Source organism: Protopterus annectens, chromosome 16.part0 (assembly GCF_019279795.1).
Source record: "Protopterus annectens isolate FY-2018-M chromosome 16.part0, PAN1.0, whole genome shotgun sequence".
In the NCBI taxonomy this organism is placed as follows: domain Eukaryota; kingdom Metazoa; phylum Chordata; order Ceratodontiformes; family Protopteridae; genus Protopterus; species Protopterus annectens.
The window spans coordinates 236,627,225-236,650,125 of NC_056750.1; the positions used below are offsets into that span (position 1 = coordinate 236,627,225).

General features: G+C 40.6%; 1 protein-coding gene across 1 annotated transcript in view; it reads left to right on the forward strand.

Moving 5' to 3' along the window:
- Positions 1-22,901, forward strand: part of LOC122790579 — a 1,409,443-nt gene that overhangs the window by 1,032,808 nt on the left and 353,734 nt on the right. Inside the window, exon 9 of the mRNA XM_044058105.1 lies at positions 20,632-20,706. Coding sequence (XP_043914040.1) covers positions 20,632-20,706 — 75 coding nt within the window. The remainder of the gene's footprint in view (positions 1-20,631; positions 20,707-22,901) is intronic.

The window sequence follows — 22,901 nt, forward strand, 5'->3', positions numbered from 1 at the left end:
TAACAAGCTAGTTGCTGTTGACACTTGTGGTATGGCTGTTGTGAAGAACAAAGTATTCATAGAATTCTGTAGTTTGCTAGCTCCCCCAGTATGGGTAACAGAGCAATGTGCGTCTGTTGCACAATAGAGTTGCTACAAGAAGTAGACTGTAACACAGAGACTTAAATGTAATAGATGTTTTCAGTAAAAAAGCTTAGAATTGATTTCTACTAATGTTTCATTAGCCAAAGCTTGACCAAGGTAACACTACCATAAACATCCTTAATACTGATACCCCCACTTTAAAAAAATAAGGTGTTTCCATTGATATTCTGTTTAAATAAAATGAAGGATTTAAAGGGAAGGAAGGTATTATTACTGTGGCAGTCCACCTGTTAATCCTAAGAAAGAGGGTGTAATTTATTTCCTGTGAAATATTCTCAGGTAATCTGTCTGACCTGTAGTGGAACTCCCTGTTTATAGAAACACTGGACAAATGTAGGTACCAACATAGGTATTTTGGGAATGTGTTGGGACAACCTTGCTCTTGGGGTAAAAATGATTACCAATGTGTATGGCTGCAGTAAGTTGCAAAGTAAGCATAAAACAACAATGGTGGTATGTATATCTTTTAGAAATATTATGACGGTAGGTTTACCTAAATTGAAATGCTTTGATGGAGCTCAGAGAGGGCAGTCTTTTGGGATTTTGATATAAAGTGTCAGAGTCTGACTGCAGGGGAAACTGCTTGCTCTTTAATGTGAGGAGACCTGTCTGGGGGACTAATGTAAATACCTGTAAAGACACATGTTTCAGAGTCATTTAGCTTGTGCCCTCCTCAGACTGGATAATCTTATAACTCCCTTCCTTGAAAAGTCTGTGAATCCTCCTCCAGAAAAGTTGTCATTTGTGTCATGAAAAAATAGGCTGACTGGACTTCCTGTAGAAAATTTTCAAACTCCTATCTTTCTGAAGAAGCTTTGTAAGCTCACTCTCTAGCAGAAGAAAAAAGTCCATCGTTTGAATATGAAATTTAGAGGAATTTCAAACAATACAGAGGCATTCTTGGGTGCTGTTTAAATCCACAGCAGCAACAAAACGTCAGTTCTTAAATACTAAGTAATTACTGAAAAAAGCAGCTTCAGTGACGACGTGTACTTGCAGGAGCATCCTTTTTGAAGTGTTGATTGCCTGAGGTTTATTTTCTCTGTTGTACTTCTAGTACAAAGACTTGCATTCTGTGAAATTTTGCAGAGCTAACTACCTGGCTGTGTTGGACTCTATAACCATCTGATATACCAAATGATAAGTATACTTTTTTGCACTTGATTTACACTGTACTGCATTTATATATTTGCTTCATGGTTTATTGCTGGCCTCTTCTGTCTGCTTTTTGTTTTTCTTGCCCTCTCACCCAAGTGTTGTAGTAACCTGGTGGCTTTGGAATTGCCCACCCTTGCTGTAAAATTGATTTTGGTCACTCCTCCCATTCATACCTCTCAACCTGGAAACATCAAAACTCTGGACAAAGGCCCATGAAAAATGGGTACAAATCTGTATGCTGATTAACATAAAATTTACATACATAATTAGGTAACCCCACCCACTCAAGTGGAATTGTGGGATACCAACTTTGAAACGCAAACTGAAGAACAGACAACCAAAATATGGCCCCAGAGTCCCCCTGCAGCCATTCCAGTGTACCTATTACTTGACTGTTTCACACCATTTACCATAAACACTAATGTGCATGCTGCTTTACTTCTACAGTGATTTGGATTTTATTTTACGTTCACTAATAAACATCTGCTAAACAAAGCAATACAGTCTCACAAGGAAAACAGACTTAGCATTAAAACTTCTTTGCCCTTAAAACTCTCATTCACTGAAACTGCGTTGAAACCCACATCCAAAGAAAATGCATCTGGCCAGTGGCAGAGAAAGATTACCTTTGGGCTGCCTTGAAATCATAGGCCCCTTGCACACGAAATGTACATGTGTTCTTTGCTACACCTTCCTGACTGTATTAAATTATATTCCTTGCATAATACAATACACTTGTTAGAGCTTGTTTTAAATTTGTTTTGAACATTTTTCAGTAAGCAATGAAACAAAATGCATGAACCAAAAATGACAAACCTGCCCAATTCAAAACATTTCCATCATAAAAGTCTACTCAAAGTACTTCTACAATCCACCAGTATCAGTAAATATGCACACAATCTCTGCCCAAGTAAAAGTCTTCTAAATAATTCCACATTAAAGATATCTGTAACTAATGAAGATGTTGCTGCTAGCAAACTACTTAAAATTTTATTGCTTCATCCACAAGTAAAGTGCCTGTTGCCCTTGAAGAATAAACTACTTATGTTGCATTAAAACAATGATGAATTAGAACTATTTATAGCAAGGCAATACCCCATAGATTAGGTCAATAATACAAAACGGTTTTCAAACAACTTATGCTGTACAGATAACGTGGTACATTTATCAGTGAGAATAAAACTGTTTACAGGTAAGCACTGAATTCTTAGCATGCGGTTTGTTTATACAGTCTATACTTTACATAGCAAGACAGCTTGCAGCACATCATATTACAGGTTGATGATGTAGAACTATTTATAATAAGGCAATACTCTGTAGATTATGATGTGGACATCATACAGAAGGGCCTCACTGAGACAGATGCCTGGTGTCAAAGCCATGGCCTCAAGCTCAATGCCAAAAAGTGCAGTGTCATCCCCTTTGGTAAAAACTCTGTACCCATGAACTACCACATAGGCAGCAATCTACTTAACACCAAATGCGTGATAAGAGACCGTGGGACCCAGGTGGACAGTAGTCTCTCCTTTGATAGTCACATCGCCACAGTAGTCAGGAAGTCCTTCTACGTGGCACACCTCATCATAAAAGGGTTCTCATCCAGGAAAAGAGGTCATTGTTCCCCTCTACTCGACACTCATTAGACCCATTATAGAGTACAACGCCCCTTTTGGAATGTACCTCACAAGACATCTGCAGCAGCTGGAAAGGCCACAGAAGTACCTCACAAAGAAGATTACTGGCCTCAAACAAATGCCCTACACTGACCACCTCAAAAAACACCAGCTTTACTCCATGGCATATCGCCTACTCCGAGGTGATCTCTGCCTAACATATAAAGCTATGTCAAACCCAGAGCTGTTGGACATGCTACACCTAAAGAAATCCCAATCCCTCCGAGCTACATGCTCTACGGACCTAAACCTTGTCACCACAATAAACAGGACATGCTGGAGGGATAGATTCCTGTCCCAGAGACTTCCCACACTCTGGAACAGGCTACCCATCTATTTCAAGCAAAGTTCTTCATTAGCACTCTTCAAGAAAAATCTTGATGAGTGGATGGGAAATAGGAAATACACCCCGGGGAACATTTCTGTGTCTCTGCTCGACAGTGGCACAGGAAAATAACTTTCTTGGGTGGCATAAGCCAGGGAACCTTGTTGGCTAGGCTTACGTAGGCCCTTGGGCCGATAGCCTAGTACCTACCTAAGATTACAAACTTTGACTGGACCTGTCTGATTTTTTTTTTTTTTTTGGTTTCTGCTAGCTGGTATATCCATTGCACCAAAGCTATTTTCATTGGCTGCATTGGGAGAAATGCTCTAAAGCAGAAGTAAAGAAAAAAAAAGTCATGCCATGCAACAAACCTACAACCAGAGATAATTAGCCTAAAGTTTGCAACACATCGTAGATTGTTGTTGTAGAACTATTTATATACAAGCTCATACTCTTAGCACACATCATGAGTCATACAAACAGCTATTAAGACGACTCGAGTAATAAAAATATCAAAAGCTGAAGTCATACAATGAGAGGAAAATGAAGGTATTATTAGAACATTACTGCACAGAACAGGCAACAAAAAGTAGGGTGAACAAATTCAGTTGACTATTTCAGAGACAGATTAAATACAAGGATTCAAGGAATTATGTAGACAGTCGAAGCAATATGGAACAGGCTTCTGTTTTAGGGACCACTTGATTGAATTCACAGGTAGAAATCCTATTAAGATGCAAAACAATATTTTTTGCTGAAATTAAAAATGATCTCCATCACCATGCTGATGCTTCTGCCAGAAATTTAAAATCACAGAGAGGGAGAAAAATAGACCACCATTTTACTTATTTTATATTTTGTTTTATTTGTAAAATGCTGTGACTGGTGCTTAGACATTTTTAACATAGAAGTCATAGATTCATTTGCAGAAACATGCTACCAAGAAAGACACTGAGACTGAAATACAAAGGACAAATTGAGTTATTTGTGTTCAAACTGAGGTTATGTTCAGGTTAGTTCAGAGAGAATAGTACTGTTTTCACTCCCATGGTATTCAGCAACAAATTTGTTACCTTTGTGGTTAAGTATGGTCAGAATTATCTTTTACTGAGGCAGATAAGCATGAGAATACCCATACCGGAGTATTAAAGAAGAGTTTAGAAACTAAAACAACATTAACAGTATGATCTGCTCTGGGCAAGTCAAGTTAGGAAACAATTAACTCTGTAAAATAAAGCTGTTGTGTGGTCATTATCTTTTAATTCTGTGTCAGGCAGGGGTCCGCACAACAGAAACTCTGGACTCTACAAACTTAAAATAAAAACGGATTGTTTTAAAACCACCCCAGCAAACAGAAACTCTGAACTCTATGAACTTAAAATAAAATGGATTGTTTTAAAACAATCCGTTTTTATTTTAAGTTTGTTAGAGTCCGGAGTTTGTTTGTCAGGTGCATTTTTCGTACTGTGTTTAGTTGCTTTTTACACCGGATATACAGTCAAACAAGAGTCTCTCTCTCTCACACACACACACACACCCTTAATGCTCTTCTGCAGTGAAAAATATACACACCCTACAGTCCCTACCGTAGAGCTCTGCAGGCAAGTCCAACGGATACGAAGTAAAGTAATCCATTCGTGTGGCTGGCTTAGTAAAATAAATCTCTCCTGTAATAGAAACGGCAGTCCTCTGCCCAAATGGCAAAAAGTAAAGTAAATCCTGTGTTCTGCCAAACAGACATGCGGAATGCTGATGGAGCTGATGTCATCGCGCTCGTGACAATGTCACCTCCGTGCGAAAATTTAAAAAATAGATCTGAAAAATCGGAAATAATGGGGTGCCACTCTGGAGTCATGGCACCCCATTATTGGGGACCCCAAAACTCAGTAAAAAGAGTTATTCGGGACGGTTGAGAGGTCTGCTCCCATTTCTCATCAGCTCAGTCTACTGAGTACAGAGCAAGCATTTGGGGAAGGCCCAACCCCCTTAGTTTCTTAATCTTGAACTATCTTCTTTTTCCTCCCTCTCCACTTAAAAAAAAAAAAAAAATTTAAACTTTATTCAGCTGCTTTTACTGTAATTGTGTTCTTCCTACTTTATCACCTTATTTTTACTGTGTGCTGTTAAGTGTTAAAGCGCTTTTATTCTGCTGCATTTATTACTGATTGTTAGTAGCCTGATTACATTTATCTGTTATATTAAAAGTATCTTAGTTTTGGTTTTAGCACTTGTGCTTCTGGCCAGTTACTTTACATTTATTATGTTTTTGTTATCTACAGTCTTGTGGACAAACCCTTATCAAAACCTTCTGTCCATAGGTACGTAGAAGTATTCGGAACATTATGTCTGGGCAATTCCCATCAGTTTCTCCTGCAAACCTGGTCGACATGGGAATACTGAGACAGTATAAGCAACTGCCTCATGTTTATTGACGGCCCTCTTCTCCTAGCACATAATTCTTCTAATTGTGAGAAATGCATCTACATCAGTAATGTGGAGTCCATGCTCTCTCGCGGTATAGTCAGTACTCCTGACAAAGAGGAGATTGCCAGTGTGCACACACGCCACTCACATCACGTAGCCAACCACAACACACACAGTCTATGTAGAGGTCCTCAATAAAAACTTAGCTAAACAGCAGAGACCTCCAAAACACACTTGAACATTCCAGACAACAGCAGACAGCACACCAGTGTCTCAAAAACAGCCCATAAGGCATAACAATAAACCAAACATACTAGTCATTTAGTGACTCAGTTGTGAGATGCACCAATGTCCCTCTCACCAGGCTCGACAAGGTCACGGTCAGTTGTCTGTCTGGTGCCAGAATCTGCCACATCACACACTCACTCAAGTTTCTCCACAGCAAGTACAAGTATGACGCTGTCATTGTCCATGTTGGTGTGAATGACTTGAGACGTACCTCCCTGGGCTATATGAAGAGAGACACGATTGAGCTCTGTGTTCCAGGCAGTTATGACCCTAGCCCTATGCAGCATCCTACCTTCACCAAGAATGTTACCACAGTACCAGCAAAAAATAGACTTCAACATTTGGCTTAGTTTCTGGTGTCATTCAAAGGGGATCCAGTATCTGTCTGCCTGGGATGACATGGTTGAGAGGCCTCAATGCTTTGCCAGAGATAGCCTCCACCTGTCACCACTGGAATTCCGGATCCTGGCCAAGTCTTTTGCCTCCCCCATTGTGTTTTTTTTAGGCATTTTCCCAATGACAAATCTTCCAACAATAAGATCTGTTAAAAACTAAAGAGGGTCATGCTGCTTAACGCTAGGAGCATTAACCTGAAAATGCACTCACTGGAAGCTCTCCTTGCACTGGAAGATGTTGATGTCTTTGCAGTCACCAAATCTGTTTTCAAGGCTGTGGAGACCACCCCTGCCTTACCTGGCTATACCTCATTCCACACATTCTGACCCCAAAATGAAGTCAGGAAGACCAAGGGTGGTGGGGTTTCTATCTTCACTAAGGACAGGCACACCTCCAGACTGGTTTGCCAGCATGACGCACTGGACCTACTCCAGGTGCATCTGACAGTTGGCAAGACATCCATCCAAGCTATAGCCAGCTATAGACCCCCCCCCATTACTCGAGACACCCAGTCCTCTTACCTGGATAGTCTTGACTCCATCAAGGTACCCCCTAACACCCTGATCCTTGGTGGCTTCAACTACCCCACCATAGACTGGGTGTGGCCTGTTATTGCACTAATGCACTCACTCAAAAATTTCTTGACTTTATTAATTCTAAATTCTAACGCACTAGACCAGCTCATCTCATCCACCAGAAGGGGCGATAACATTCTGGACTTTGTTCTCACCAGTATGGGCGACCACTGCACCACTTCCATAGTATGTTCTTCCCTGGTGAGATCAGATCATCGGACTGTCTCGTTCGAATTATCTATCCCCCACACTCCCCAAGCCGTAAACAAGCTAAAAAACTTCTCAAAAGCTGACTGCAACCTCCTAAGGGAGGGCATCTGTAGCTTCTCACCACCACCCCCTCAAAGAATGCCAATAACTATGCTCAACAGTACACCAGTGCATTGTACAAGCACCTGTACAACTGCATGGACTCAGCCATACCCACCAGAACTAAAACCTGCTCCTCAAGGAAACCTGTTTGGTGGACATCCTGTATCAACAGGCTTTACAACAAAAGGAAGAAACTGTTATCCAAGAGCAAAAAGGAACAAATTCCAATTTGGAAAAATTCCCTCCTTAGCCTCAACAAGCAAATTAGATCAATAAATTAGATCAATAGTGAAAACCTCCAAAGCCAATTATGAATCAAAACTAGCTTCCGAAAGAAAAGGAATCCACAAAGCCTTCTTCAGTTACATCAGGAACCTCCATGGCAAAGCCCAATTTTGTTCGGAATTAGTACTTAACAATATCACCTACACTGATCCTGTTGACTTAGCCAACCTGCTAGCAGATTGGTTTGATGCAAACTTCACTCCCCTGTCTTCCCCCCAAATGTCCTTTCAACATCCCCTATGCTTGCCCCATACCTCACATCTTTGTCGATAGTGTTAAAGGCCCTATCCAAGGCAAAGAACAGCTTCCATGGGACCCAGTAGTATCCCAGGCTGTATTCTGCACCATCTCCAGCAAGAACTGTATTTTCCATTGAGCACCCTATTCAATCACAGCCTAAGTACAGGCTTCATCCCAGCAAAGTGGTGAACTGCCATTGTCACCCCTTGCACAAAGGTGGTGCCACTACTGACCCTGACGCAACATTAGCTTGACAAGTCTGAGCTGTAAAGCCATGGAGCGTATTATTATGAATCTCATAAACAAGGACATAACCAATCTCCAAGCACTTGACCCCACCCAGTTCAGATTCTTCAAGGGCAGATCTTGCCTGTTGAACCTGGTTGACTTCTCTGAGACTGTCACCAAGGCCCTGGATGAAGGAAAGTCAGTACATACAACTTACCTTGACTTGGCCAAGGCCCTTGACACAATCCCCCACTCGGGCATTATCGAAAAGCTAACACAGCTTGGCGTAAATCCCTATCTTTTCAGGTGGCTCACTGGCTGGACTCGCTGTCAAAACAGGCGCCACTGACCAAGTTTGTGGACATATGTAAATCGTGTGCTGTCATTGACTCCCCACATGATGTTAACATACTGCATGAGGGTCTCTCAGCAACTAATGACTGGTGCCAAAAGTCATGGCCTCAAGCTAAATGCAAAAAAAGTATCATACCATTTGGCGAAAATACTGCCCCTACTGATTACCACAGCAAAGGCAACCCCCTAAACAAACAGCCTGTGGTGAGATACCTGGATATTCAGGTTGATAACAGTCTCACATTTGACCATCATGTAGCGGCACTGGTTAGAAAAGTCTTTTACTTGGTTCATCTCGTAAGTAAAGGAATTGAATCCAGAAAAAAGGAGGTTATTACCTCTCTATACTCCTCTCTCATTAGACCAATAATTGAGTATAATGCTTCGTTTGGCATGTACCTCTCCAAAAAATCTGCACCAACTGGAAAGACCACAGAAATACCTCAAAGAGAATCCATGGCCTCCAACACCTGTCCTGTGTGGACAGGCTCAAATCACTGTCACACTACTTTCTGTCATACAGGTTGCTCAGAGGTGATCTGTGTCTTACCTTCAAGGCAATCTCGGACCCTGCCCTACTAGAGATGCTCCATATCCGTAAGTCTAACTCCTCACACATTACCCGCTTGAAAGGCCTGAATCTAATATGCTACATTAACAAAACCTGCTGAAGAGGCAGGTGTCTCTCCCAGAGGCTGCCCCGTCTCTGGAATAGATTTCCCATACATGTCAAATAGAGTACTTCGCTGACCCTCATCAAGCGCAACCTTGATGAGTGGATGGGAAACCACACATTTGTCCCAGGGGTTCTGTCTGTGTCCCTCATTGACAGGGGCGACAGGTGCTGACTAAGGTTTCTTTTTGGGGATAAACTCTTGGCTAGGCTTATGAGGGCCCCCGGGGCCATTAGCCGTAGTAACCTTCTATGATCCCTAGAAGAAATGCAGCAGCAACTGAAAGATCAAGTGTAAACAATTAGTTGAACATAACTGCAAACATTTCCTTACTAGCCATTATGCACTCCTGCCTTGTAAAATGTGCAGCTGTGCTGTGTAATGACTGTGCAGGAGTTTGAAGACCAAAAATTAATTTTAAAAAACAAAAATGTCTATGTTGATGTTAACATGTTACTGTTAACCAGAGAGGCTGGTGCAAGTGCCTTGCATGCCGTGCTGACATTTTGTGGAGAACTACACATACAGAAGCAGTACGGGGGTGGTCAAAGCTTCTTGTATGTTTTGAAAAATAACTTCAGATTAGTAAGGTGTCCAAACTTTTAATGCCTTACACTACTGACTGACTATAGTCTGCACTAATTTGCCATAAAACATGTTCTTACAAGTGGTAGTTCAAATATTACAGCAAAACTCCCAAGACATGCTGCACATTCAGGGAAGTTGGCCTCACCAATGTAGTACAAATGCTGGACCGAGGCCATAGAATGAGCCACTTAACTTTAAAAAAACAAATAGCTTTTAGTATAAACTAGGATTTGTAAGCTTTTTTTCCCAATTTAACAAAAAAAGCACTATTTTTGTATACTGTATGCACACTTTCCATTGTCACAAATCAGTGTGAAAAATGATTCCTGTGGTAGAGCAGAAAAAGGGTATTCCATCATTTGTGTTACTGCTGTGTCTCTCGTGATCTGGAAGAAGCAAGTGTTGCCCAGATTGAGAGGGACATTGTGGCATATTTAAACAGTTTTTGGGGTCTTAAACTGCTCAGTTTCTACCTTCAACTACTTTTACTGTAGTCAGTACACCAGGGGAATGAACTTAGGGGGGAAATTTTGTAACAGTCAGCTCTGCCTCTGTCATTCTATCTATTACCTCCCCAATAAGTGTCCTGCCCTCAAAAACCTAGTACAACATCACTCAGCCAAAAGGCCTCTTAGATCATCAAGCAAACTACTACTAGAAGTCACCAACAGCTACAATAGCTTTGGTGATGCACTATATAGTAGTTCCGTGGCTAAAAAATGGAACTCTGTCCCTACTAGCATTCAAAACACATCATCCAAAGCCTCCTTTAAAGACCTCATCAGGCAACATCTCAAGCAAAGTTGGCAGTGCCATGATTGCTCCCCAGGCTAGTGAAAGCGGATAACATATGCATACTAAATCTAGAGCAATTGATAATAGTTTTTCAATCTTACTCACAAACACTGGCTAATCTACAATGTATGTACTGTACCTGTGTACTATGTATGTATTTTACCTACATTCCAAAGTTCAGCTGTACACCACAAATCTATTACTTACCTTTATTTTTAAAATTCATATCTTTTTTGATTGTTCTCTCCACTGTAACTGTTTGTGCCGCATACCACTGTAAAAACATGTCTCTTGTAATTTGTGTGTATACTGATTATGTCTAAATAACTAAATGTGTCTGTAATTTTTCTTCGTGGAGCTTTTCTCCCCGGGCCTCTGCTGAAAAAGGGCCTTTTCGGCTCAGTCAGACACCCCCGGTTAACAAATGTAAAATAAAATAAAATAAATAAACAGAAAAGGCAAGTGGTCCGATTGCACTTGATCTTGAAGTATGTGTTCACTATGAAACAGTTAATGTTTAACTTTGACTTCCTAGGTAAAGTAGAGGTCTGACTGAAAGTGAAGTGTGACAGCTGTAAACAGTATGGAAAGATAAACCAGCTTAATTGGTACAGAATTTTTCCCCTATTGAGTTGATTACTATTGCCTATTCATACTTTTTTCGTTAGTAAAGTGGCACTCTGCACTCTACAAGACTGGACAAAAACAGATTGACTTGAAGCTGCTTGCCACTGCCATGAAATGAGATGTCATAAGGACCTTAAAGTCCCATAAACCATATAGAAATGACTACAACCTAGTAGTCCAAGAAATGGATGATCTGTGGCACTCCACTCAGAGGGGCATGCAGAGAGACATGATTAAGCTTGCTTGTACGTGTGTTAGTGTCAGGAAAGATACTAGTCTTGCATAGTATCTTGTCTCCAAGAATGATGCCTAGTTACCAAGACAACATAACTGACCTTAACAATTGGCTGAGTGGTTGGTATCATTCTAAAGGGATTCGGTATGTATTGGCCTGGGAAGAGATGGTAGATAAGGCTCCCTGTTTCACTACGAATTCGTAGGTGATTCATAGGCGATAACCAGGCTGATGGTTCAGGACCCTTTACAAGCCTAGCCAGTGTTAACCTGATTTTACTCAGTAAGTGGCCCCTAGAGGCAGGATGGCATGGCTTTGAGCCTATGCCTTGAGTATTTTACAGATTTTACATTTTTTTTACAGCTTTCCCCTATTCATAGGGGATGTAGGAGCCACCTAGGGTGTGAATTTTTGATTCCCCCTCCATCAATCCAGATTGGCCTTGAAGAGAGCCAGGTAAGGACTCTGCTTAGCGTGAATAGGAAGCCTTTTCCAAAGAAGGGGCTATGTCTGGGACACATACCTGTCTCTCCAGCATGTTCTGTTTGATTCACTGACTAAGTTTAGATCCCTAGAATGGGTGACACTCGCACTGTTTGTCTTGCGGATATGTAGCATCTCCATAAAGGGTGGATTTTGAGTGCCTAGGTCACCCCTTAATAGTCAATAGGAGACAGTAAAGAGAAAAGCTTTCAGTCTGTCCACACAGGACATGTTAAACCACCATTTACAAATGTCACAGTACAGCATTTTTCAGCTGCTTTTCGTTTTGCTATTGAAAGATTGATGATGGATTTTAACAAGGCTGTTAGTGATAAATACCATCTTAACTAAGAACCAATGGCAAGCCCTGCTTGATATGAGTAAAAATTCTAATTTGGTGGTAAAACCTGCTGACAAAGGCAGTAAATTTGTTGTGATGAATTGTGATCAATATGCTAAAATGTACTATGAGTATTTAAATAATGAATATATTTTTTGAAATAAGTAATATGGATTGTTACAGAGACACTTTGGGAATATCAATTATTACTTAATAAAGGGTATAGATTAGGTTATTTTGTGAAGAGTGATGTTTAAAAACATTTTTAGCCTTACAAATTGCAATCTGACCATGTTTTACAGCCTACCTAAAGTTCATAAGGGTTTGAATAATTTGAAAGGACGTCCATTTTTGTCTGCCCGTAAAATATTTTTTGCACAACATAGGAATATTTCTTCACAGTCATCTTTTTCCTTATGTGTAACACATTCCTTTTCATGTAAAAGATGCTCAGGATTTTTTGGGGGGAAAAGTGGGAAGATGACATGTATTGGATGGCCCTTGATGTAGTTAGCTTGTATACCAATATCAAACACAGCCATGGGGTGAATGCTTTGCAACATTTTTGGGGATACTCCTTGATCTAGTTACATTATTGAAATTGTATTATTCTGTTTTAAAAAATAGCTTTAATAATGAACTTTTTCATCAAAAGCAGGGTACAGCAGTGGTGGCTTCTTTTGTCCCTATGCATGTTAATTTGGCCATGGCTAAATCTGAGTTGGAATATTTGTATAAACAACATTTTTTTTAAATAAGTCATGTAGTTAAGTATTACCGTTATATAGACTATTTTTTTTTATGTAAAGGGGGGGGTAGTACCTCGGTTCAACAGTGTGTTAGTAATTTACAGGAGAATAGGTAACAATTCAAGTTTGATGGTCTACAGTTGGGGCAAGAGGTTAGTTTTCTGGATCTGACTCTTAAGGGTTCTAACACTGAAAAGAAAATTATAACATCCGTCCATAGGAAATTGGGTGGTGGAAACATATATTTGCATGGTTCTAGCTGTCACCCCCATCATTTGATTTCGGCATTACCTTATGGTGAATTTTTAAGATTTAATAGATTATGCAGCCAGGATGCAGATTTTTTTTAAAGTCGGCTATGAAACTGTAGATATGTTTGTAAATAAATGGGTATGATGATAGAGGTTTTAGATGCCTTTCAAAAATTCATTTCAAAAAGACATTAATTTTATTAGGAGGGATAGAAATGATAAGCAAGTAGATGGTTACCAGTAAACATTTTGAGAGAAATAAAGATGTTGTTGGGAATATTGTGTATTATAAGTAATATAGATATGGATAGGAGGGACATTTACTTTGTGATGGTGTATAATGTCCTTAGTGAACAGATAGTTGGCCTTTTAAATTATTATTGGCGTATTTTATTAAAAGACAAATATCAGGCCAATAGGATAAATACTTACCCTTGTATTTTCTTTCAATACGGGTAGAAGTGTAGCTGATATAATAATTCATAGTAAATTTGTTCTTCCTGTAATAAATATTAATGGACATATTAAAGTAAATTATGCTATGTTTGTGTGGAAAATGTGTATGCAAACAACTGGTGAACCATTTTCCTAAAATTATCAGCATTCATTTTAAGCCCGTTTAACAATTTAATTGTAATAATGAAAGAATTGTCTGTGCTTTACAATGCCCCTGTGGGCTGTTTAATATTGTGGAAAGCTACAGGGCTTTTAAAATTAAGTTTCAAGAACCCATTTGAAATATTAAGAAAGATCGTGCAGAAAGCCCTTTGGCTGTGCATTTTAAATTTTTGCATCAAAGTAATGTTGAATTATTGGAAGGGTGTATTCTGGAGCAAGTAGTAGTACATATGGTGAGGTGGAAACCCTTAAAGAGAAACTGTTACACAAAGAGGCTGTTTAAATTTTAAAGTCTAATACACGTGCTCCGGAAGATATAACAGTGAATGTAAATGGAAGTGTCTGATCAATTGTCATTACTAATGTCTTATTTTTTTTTTTATGTGGCTGTGGCTGACTATGTAATGCTGTGTTTTTATGAACTTATTTGTACTACTGGACAGCTTTTTGTTGAGGCGCTAGAGAAATGAAATTGTTTTGCCGTTTCTGTAGTTCTGTTTTTTTTGTTTTATTTCCTTGGTGTGGTTCAGGACATTTTAATACCCTGTATTTTCTTAGTGAGGAACCACCTGAAGTTGCACCAGCTGTTGTAGGTGCCTAGACAAGTACATTCCAAGTAGCACTCTGTACTCAGTTATTCATCTAATGAGGGCTGAGTATGATGGGACTCTAATCTCCATGAATCTGAATACCATACCTTTACACGTGACGATTCAGGCTAATATCTGGATTACACCTTTCAAACTAGCATTTCCACATACTGACCTTTGCTGCTTCCAGTGTCTTTATTTGGGCAGAGACCTACTGGGCATTACTACATAGTCAAATTTCATTGGCACCACTCAGTGCTTGGAATCTATGTAAAAAGATGCTGGACTTTGAGGCCCTTCTTCAACTCACTCATTGTTATTTGTGTAGCTAATGAGACTCTGTGCAGTGACAGCACTCCATTTATACCAGGTTTAGAACCTATCATGCCTTTAGACCCTCAGGTGACTGCAGGAGATGTTCTGTATTTGTCGGAAGCTTTATCCCCTCATGTCAAATTTCCCATGACCCTAACTTAGAAATCCAAGTCACCCTTAAGTTCAACTTTTATTTCATTCCTAGCTGCAGATCCCCATCAGCATCCTCCAAAGTTCGTTGAAATTACCTTGGCATTGTTCAGGGGGTTAAATATCAAACGGGTGCCTTCCTGATGGGAACACGAATTTCCCAAGCACTGATTGGCAAACTTTAACACCTTTAAAAATAGATATGCTTAGCATTTCTTAGAATTTAATAGTGATGCACTGAGGCAAATTGCAAAACTACCCACTAGAGACTGTAATATCTTGATCTGGTTTTTATTAGTGTAGCAGCATACCCCCACCACCACCACCACCACAACCACCTGTACTCCACCCAGAATCTCCTTATCCCTGGTTAAATCTGATGACATAGCTCATCATCGCCGTCAGGCCAAGTGGTATTACCAAACGAGGTCATCTTTCTGGACACTTCCAGGTCAAACCATTTTCAGCCTGTAGAAGATCAAAGAAAAATTCCCAATTATCTCCAGTAAATGAATCCAACTGAGAGGGCCTCATTCAGTGCCAAGTTTTTCCAGCTTCTAAACAGCTGCACAGAAGTCAGTAAACATCCATCCTAAATATAACAAATTCAGGATGAGGCCACTCTAGTGGAATTCCTGTATTAATAAACTATGTAACAAAAGAATAAAATAATAAAAAGTAAGAAATTTCCATCCCTCTTCGTCTTGACTACACTGAAACATGGAACCAAAGAACTTCAGAGCTTTATTAGAAAATATAATGTTGCATACAAAATTCAGGTGGCAAACTACCAATCTTTGTCATGTCAGGCAGTTAAGGAGTAATGTTCAACATTGCACTGAACTTATCCGTAATCAGTTGCACATTACAATCCCAGGATATAGCCAGTATGTTAGCAGATAAATTTACTGATAAATTTCCTACCCCCATTATTGCCCCCCCCCCCAAAAAAAAAGTTTTTCCTGAAATCACCTTGCAACAAGTCTTAAAAGCTCTGTCAGCAGTGAAAAATACTTCCCTGGGGACCAGACAACAAACTGGGCTGCATTCTCATCAGTGCCCAAGTATGCATTATCTGAGCCTTCTCTTACGTTATTCAGCCTCTGCTTTTCTTCAAGATTTGAGGGTTTGTATTTGCTGCGTAGAGAACAGCCTTACTCAAGGGTGGCTCCCTAAAGACCCACATAATTATACAGGCCCATTTAAATTCGCAAGCCTTTTGTGCAAAGCCACAGAATTTCTCCTAGCAGAACTCATTTGTGCAAACATTGGCAATTTAACTAATCTAGACAGTAGTCAATTTAGTTTTGTAAATGGCAGGTACTGTCCCTTAAATATAACAAGCTTCTTGAAAAGATAACCGAGGCTGTGGACCGTGATCACTCTGCATGCTGCTTTCCTCACTCTGGTCAAGGCTCTTGTCAATATTTCCCAATCTTGGTGGTACTGGAAAATTAGAGAAACCTAATGTAAGCCCTTATGTTGTCCACTGGATTGCAAATTGGCTGTCCAACAGATCTCAGTTTGTAAACATTGCTGGTACCTTCTCTGAATGTAAAATTGTAACTAGACTGGCACCACAGGGTTCAGTCTTGGTCCTTTTTTATTTGGTATTTATTTTGCAACCATCCAGGTCACTATCCTATACATTTGGGTGACCAGGTTTGCTGATGACTGCAAGCTTGGCATTATGCTCTCATCCACTATTACTAAACAGCTCCAGCAAAAGCTGGAATGTAGCCTAAGGCTAAATGAAAAGTCTGCTCCCACCTCATATGTTCTAAACAAAGCTTCTCTTCAGACAAGTGTGACACACACACACAATCATCATATTCTCACCATAGTCAGGAAATACCTCTATCTGGCCCAGTAAATTTCCAAAGGAATGTCTTTGAAATTCAAAGCAGTCATAACTCTTCCCTTATCATACCCGTAATTTAATACAATGTGCTGTTGTGGTTTGTACAGATGAAAATGTATCACTCAGTTGGAAAGGCTCCATAAATTTCTGGCCAAGAAAATCAAAGGACTCCAGTCCTTCAACTTCCCAAAGTAGCACAACTCTCTCTGCCCTCAGTAGCTAACTGGTTGCTTTGAGATGATTTCTGTGTTGCTTTTCAACCCATGAAAGACCAGTCCTATTTGACTTATTTTTTTGCAAAACAATAGCTGTACAACCGCTGCCCTAGGGACATAAATCTAAACTAACAAATAAACAAGACCTTCTAGAGAGTTAGGTTACCAACTGAACATATTCCCGGCCTATACCCACTACAGGTCAAACGAAGTACTACATTGGCTACTTTTTAGGCTGTCACAAATTTACACAGGGATTATGTACAGGCCTGCTGAGTTTCAGAAGGAAGCACTATTAAATGCCTGTGAAGGGTGGTAAGAACTTTTAAATGTCAGCTTAAAGTTGTGTAAGGCTACTCATTTTATGGTTCCTGTGGCTACTGCTGTTCGGATTTCTTTGAGAACCTCAAACGCTTGAAATGTCAAACGTCATATGGTTGACAACATATGATCGACATTTCAAGTGTTAGAAGGTTAAGTATAACCTCGCCGTTCAGTGCAGAATGGGAGAATTTCCCTTTTCCGCACTGAAGTGCGATCTCGGAGTTGGTATATTTAAGTAGGGGGTGTGTTGGGGACGCAGCCCCCCCACATGGGGGGGTGCAGGGGGGCTTGTCCCCCTGCCTGCACCGTTAAGGTAAGTTTTTTTTGTTTGTTTTTTTGTTTTTTTATTATATATTCAAACTTTCCAAATTCGATCATATGTTGTCGAACATATGGGATTCAAAATTTTGAAAGTTCGATTATATAATATAGACCCTGCTGTTCATATATTCACCACTATGCAGTGTAAAAATCTACGACTGAAGCAGGATTTGCAGTAGTACAACCACCTAGAAGAACTGAAGAATTCCAGCTTTATAGTGTGGCTTCATACACAAACAGGCATGTATAAGACACTACAGCAAGACCACTGCTATGCTTTCATTTGGACAAAGGTACTGCTAGTTTAAAAGGTGGCTAGGCTAAGTAAGGTGGGAAAGAGTACCCAGTGTTATACTGTTACACTGACTTTCCTTGAAGTTCACAACATTATTACTGCTTCCACCGTTTGAGATCAAGCTGAGTTCGTAGTCTGCTGTGGAAGGTTTGATAAGTACAATTTGTAATTTATTGGATCTGTATTTCTTGTGACTGGTAACTTTTTAAAATGTAACTATTGGTACTTTTTTTTTTCTGTTTATTGTGTTTACATAACATGCTTCTTGAGTTTTACCTGTATGTTTGTCGTATCAATAAGTGTTCAGGAAAGCAGAAGCTAGTATTGGAACATGTAAGTGTCCTAAGCGCATTTGTTTAGGTCATTGAGGTTAGTTTGACAGTCTGTTTTCACTTATTAAAAGTAAGAAAGCACTGCAGGGATGCAAACCAAAAAAGCACACAATATCCGATATTCACACAACAGTCTATCTTCTTGGCATCTGTCTTAGTAAAACCTTAATTGAACTAATTTTCTTTATTAACTCTCAAAATCCAGTCTCCACCTTCTCCCCAAACTCACAAGCAGTTACCTCCCCAGATCTTACATTAAGAAATGCACAATCATAGCCTAGTACTTTTAAAACTCCAAGAAAAATATTTGAATGCAAAACGTAAACATGAAAAAAAAAACAGCAAAAAAAAGTTGTACACTGCCAATATGGTGACTTGGCAGCTGATGCAAGTGGGTCTGTACTTAACATGCAAGTTGGTTTAAGCATTATCAGAGGCAGATAGAGAAACTTGTCTTCATATCGCCATCAGTTTGCTGTTGTCTGTGAACCACATTTAGTGTAGTGGTCTTCTTTCGGCTTTTCCCGGTTAGGGGTCGCCACAGCGGAACTCCGGTCCGCTAATGATTAGTAGTTGATTTTTACGTGCCGAGTTACCAGCCCTGACGCACAACCTTCAACGAGGGTACACCCATTCACCCATGTCTCCACGCAGAAGACGCTGTAGCTGAGAATCGAACCGGACAGCGTCTTACTGTGAGGCGACAACGCTACCGCAGCACCACCACCATTTAGTACCAGTTCTAATTTCAAGAACGTGAAAAAGATACTGTTGCACGTGAAAAAGATACTGTTGCACACAACACAAGTGTGCAGCTGGTTATACATTTACTTAAAATCTTGTTTACCACAGTGACTGTTCAGTCTCTTAAGTCTCTGGTTTGACACAGTGTAAATCTTGCTTAACATGTTGCTCCCATACCTTTTAACTGTCCAGATTTTTGCCCCATATTTTTGGTCTGTTCCTCATAATATTCGTGTTTTCCTGACAAATCACTGGGATGATCTAAGGATTAAAGTCACAAAGTAATATGTATTTGACTTTTAGACTTCATATCCTTCAGAAAATGTATGCCAACAAATATCCTGTTCTAGCAACTTTCTAAGTTTATAAGAGCAATATTTAAAATGTGTCCTATTTTTGAGCCTTTGTCTTCCCATTATGTCGGGCTTTGTCCAAATTTCCTGCGCTAAGAGGTTGAGAATTATGGTTGCTGCCTTACTGACCTAGCAAGTTCTGTACATGTACATTTTACTTTAAACAAAAGAACAAATGTGCCATGATTTGACTTTTTTCCTTTGTTCATTTCTGACAGTGTGGTATGTTAATATGCTAATTTTAACTTTTTACTTACATTGTTACTTTATATGTATTGTTCAAGTCCTGTTTTCTTTGTACATTACAGGATCATAGTTCCCGCCCCCACAAAAGTCAGTATTTGGGAGCATATCTATTGCGAGTAGAACTGAACATAAAAGCATTGGTCTGTATTGCACTTTGTATATTATACATACTTTTGTGTAAGTTCACCACAGTCTGTTGCCAGTTTTCTCATTCTTTACCATAAAAATGTGAAACTGCAGAGTTTGTGAAATTGGGCAATGCAGTCAGACTATTTTGGATGTGTGTTGGTTACCAGCATCACCTCCAGGCTGCTCTAGCCTCTCATTACCTTGGTTAAGGAGTGTGTTTGCTGTCACGTCATCCTGTCTGTCTATATAGCTCCCCAGTAAAAGTGCATATTTGATACCTGAAGAACATCATCCTAAGCCTCCGTCTGCAGCTGTAAGCCATCTGACGTAGTAATGTGGTAGTTTTCCACTGTCATTTAGTGTCTCCAATCACCATATGCACGGGCAGTCTTTGCTCAGGGTCTTCTTGCTGCTGTCCACCTCTCCCTGATTGTATGAAGGGAGGCTTCAAAGAAGGGACATAGGTTGTGAGACTGCTTGTTAAGTTGTGGCACTGTTTGTTGGGTTACCAATGTAAAAGCAGCCAGCACAAGATATTTTATGTATGTAGATGTAGTTGCTACATTTGAAGAGATTGTAGAAGGATTTCTGGTATAGTTACCCAGTTTAACCCCTGTCCACTTTGTAGAGTTGCAAATACTGTTAATTTCTCGGAGGATCTGTACATGGTTTAAGGTTCCCTTTTTGTGGGGAGGGGTGGCAGTACATCTCCAGAATTTTCTTTCTTGTCTTTAGGAAAATGCACAGTGTGGTTGGGCATCACAACTAGATGCTGTGGCAGTGAGCACCTCTTCTAACTGAAAGATAAATATCCCAACAGAATTTAGAGTGACATGGCTCGTGTGAATGCTAGTAGTTGGAATATATTCAACCAGAGTGACTGCTAAGGTCAGTGTAATTTTGCTGGCTGGAACCTGTCCCATAGTCCTAGCCAGGAATTTTCATTATTGGTTTGATACATAATGTAATGCTCATTTTCCTTTCTGTGTTACAGACTGTGAACAGATGGGATCACCTTCTCCGCATTCATCCGAGCCTGGGCCTGCAATGCTTTCTTCGAATCATAATGGTAAGTCGGGAAGTACTTTTCATGTGTTCGTATTGCAGTAATGTAGGACTTACTAAACTCATCCAGTGGGATGTTTTATGTATTTCTCTAAACAAATGTGAATTGCAGAAAACTTTAATACATTATATTTGACTGTACACTTTGCAGTTGGAAAATAATTTTTAGCTTTGAGAACCGTTAAGGTTGCTTTTGCACATGGGAGATGTTCATCGTGCATTACAGCTGCAGTAATTACATATGGGTTTTCAGCCGGCAGGCGGTCCCTCGGTCGGCCGAATTCCAAAGTCTTGGTCCGGCGTCGGTTGTTGTTGCGTACTCTTCTGACGTCAGGAAGGCCAGAGTATAAAAGACACAGCCGACGCCATCTTCTCCAGTCTTTTTTGCCGCGCGGTGCCCGAAGCAGAAGCAGTTCGCAAGTGCCGGTCGGCCAGCTCCTGAATTACGAAAGAATTCGGAACCGAAGTCTTCATTAAAGCTAAGTACCCCGTTGGGGAACCTTTTCTTGCCTCAGACCGATGTCAGAAAAAGTTAATAATTGTATTTCTTGTGGGAAGCAAATACCGCATAAGGATTTCCATTCCCTTTGCATACCTTGTTTGGGCCCAGACCACGACCTCTCGGGCTGCCGCTTTTGTGCTACCTTCAATAAACGCACTATCAAGCGTCGGGCGGAGTTCGCCCAACACTATTTTGGCAAAGCGTTTAATTATAAAATGTCGTCGGATACTCCGACTACCGCTATGTCCAGAAAACGCAAAGAAAAGGACCGTCAGTCGAGAACTGCGGTCTCCACCGACACCACGCCGAAACAAGCTCCACGTGGGCCGGTTCTCAGTGAGACGCCTTTGCAGTCCCTGACCACCGACGACACTCCCTCGGCGGGGTCTTCTGTGCCTGAGACCGCTGGTTCTTCGGTCCTTTCCCAAACTACTACCGAAGCCCCTGTTCATGTCGAACCCACCAATGTGGATAGATCTACATCCACCCATGGTGTATTTAGGCCTTCATCTTCCTTCTCCATCAAGGCCTTTACAAAAGCCAAATCAGCCAAGCATCTTTCTAGGTCTGCCTCACAAGGCCCAAGACCTGGGCCCACGCCTAAGAAGCACATGCTTAAAATGGCTGAAGACCTGATCACTCTTATCAGAGGCTCACAGGCCCCTCCGGACAAGAGACCCAGAGTAGAGGAGGATTCTCCTCCTTCCGACCAAGAATCCATTTTATCAGAACATTCTGATGCTGAAGAACAGTCTTATTCGCCTTTTGAGGATTCGGATGCAGAGCAGTCCATTCCTTCTGTATCCCCCCCTGAGGATTTTTCCTTTGGGGAAACTTTACACTCCTTGAGAGAGCACTTCCATTGGGAAGGCCAAGACTTTTCAGACTCCAAGAAAAGACTTAGGGAATTCCTCTGGTTACCTCAGCATAGACCTCTGGCTATTCCGCCTGTTTTGGAGGTTTTAGATGATGTATACTCGGAGGCCTGTTTAAATCCTGATTCTCTGCCTCCTGCTCCAGTTAAGCCGGATAGGTATTACAGAGTTCCTAATTCTCATCAGTTCCTCTATAAAGGCCATAATGCAGACCCTGAAACTATTTCTCAAGGCCCTAAAGGAATTAAGGCTTCCACGGCCAAGAATCCACTACCTACGGAAAGGGAATCTAGATCACTAGAAAGGTGGGGTAAGAAGGTTTACACCTCGGCCACCCTTGCCATGAGGGCCTTAAACTGCCAGTTTCATATGATTAAATATCAGCAATTTCTGTTATCACAATTAATAACAAAAATATCACAACCTGAACAACCAGATTTAAAGGAGTTGCAGGATATGATGCATAGTGCTGAGCAAGTGGGCAAGCACACCTTACAATGTGGTTATGATGCACTAGAGGCCTCCAGCAGATCAGCCGCCACTGGAGCAGTCATTCGCAGACATGCATGGCTAAGGGAACAAAATCTTCCAGATCAGGTGAAAGCAAAATTCTAGATGCACCGTTACATAAGGATGTTCTTTTTGGTGGTAATGCTGAGGATATTTTACGTAAAATGGAAGAAAAGGCAAAATCTATGCAAACTGTCAAAGCTTTCTTACAGGTTCAGCCACCAAGGTTCAGCAGGAATTGGCCGTCAAAAACTGGTCCTTTCCAACCACTGACAAAGCCCAAAGGGCAGATACAGACGCGGAAGGGGCAGA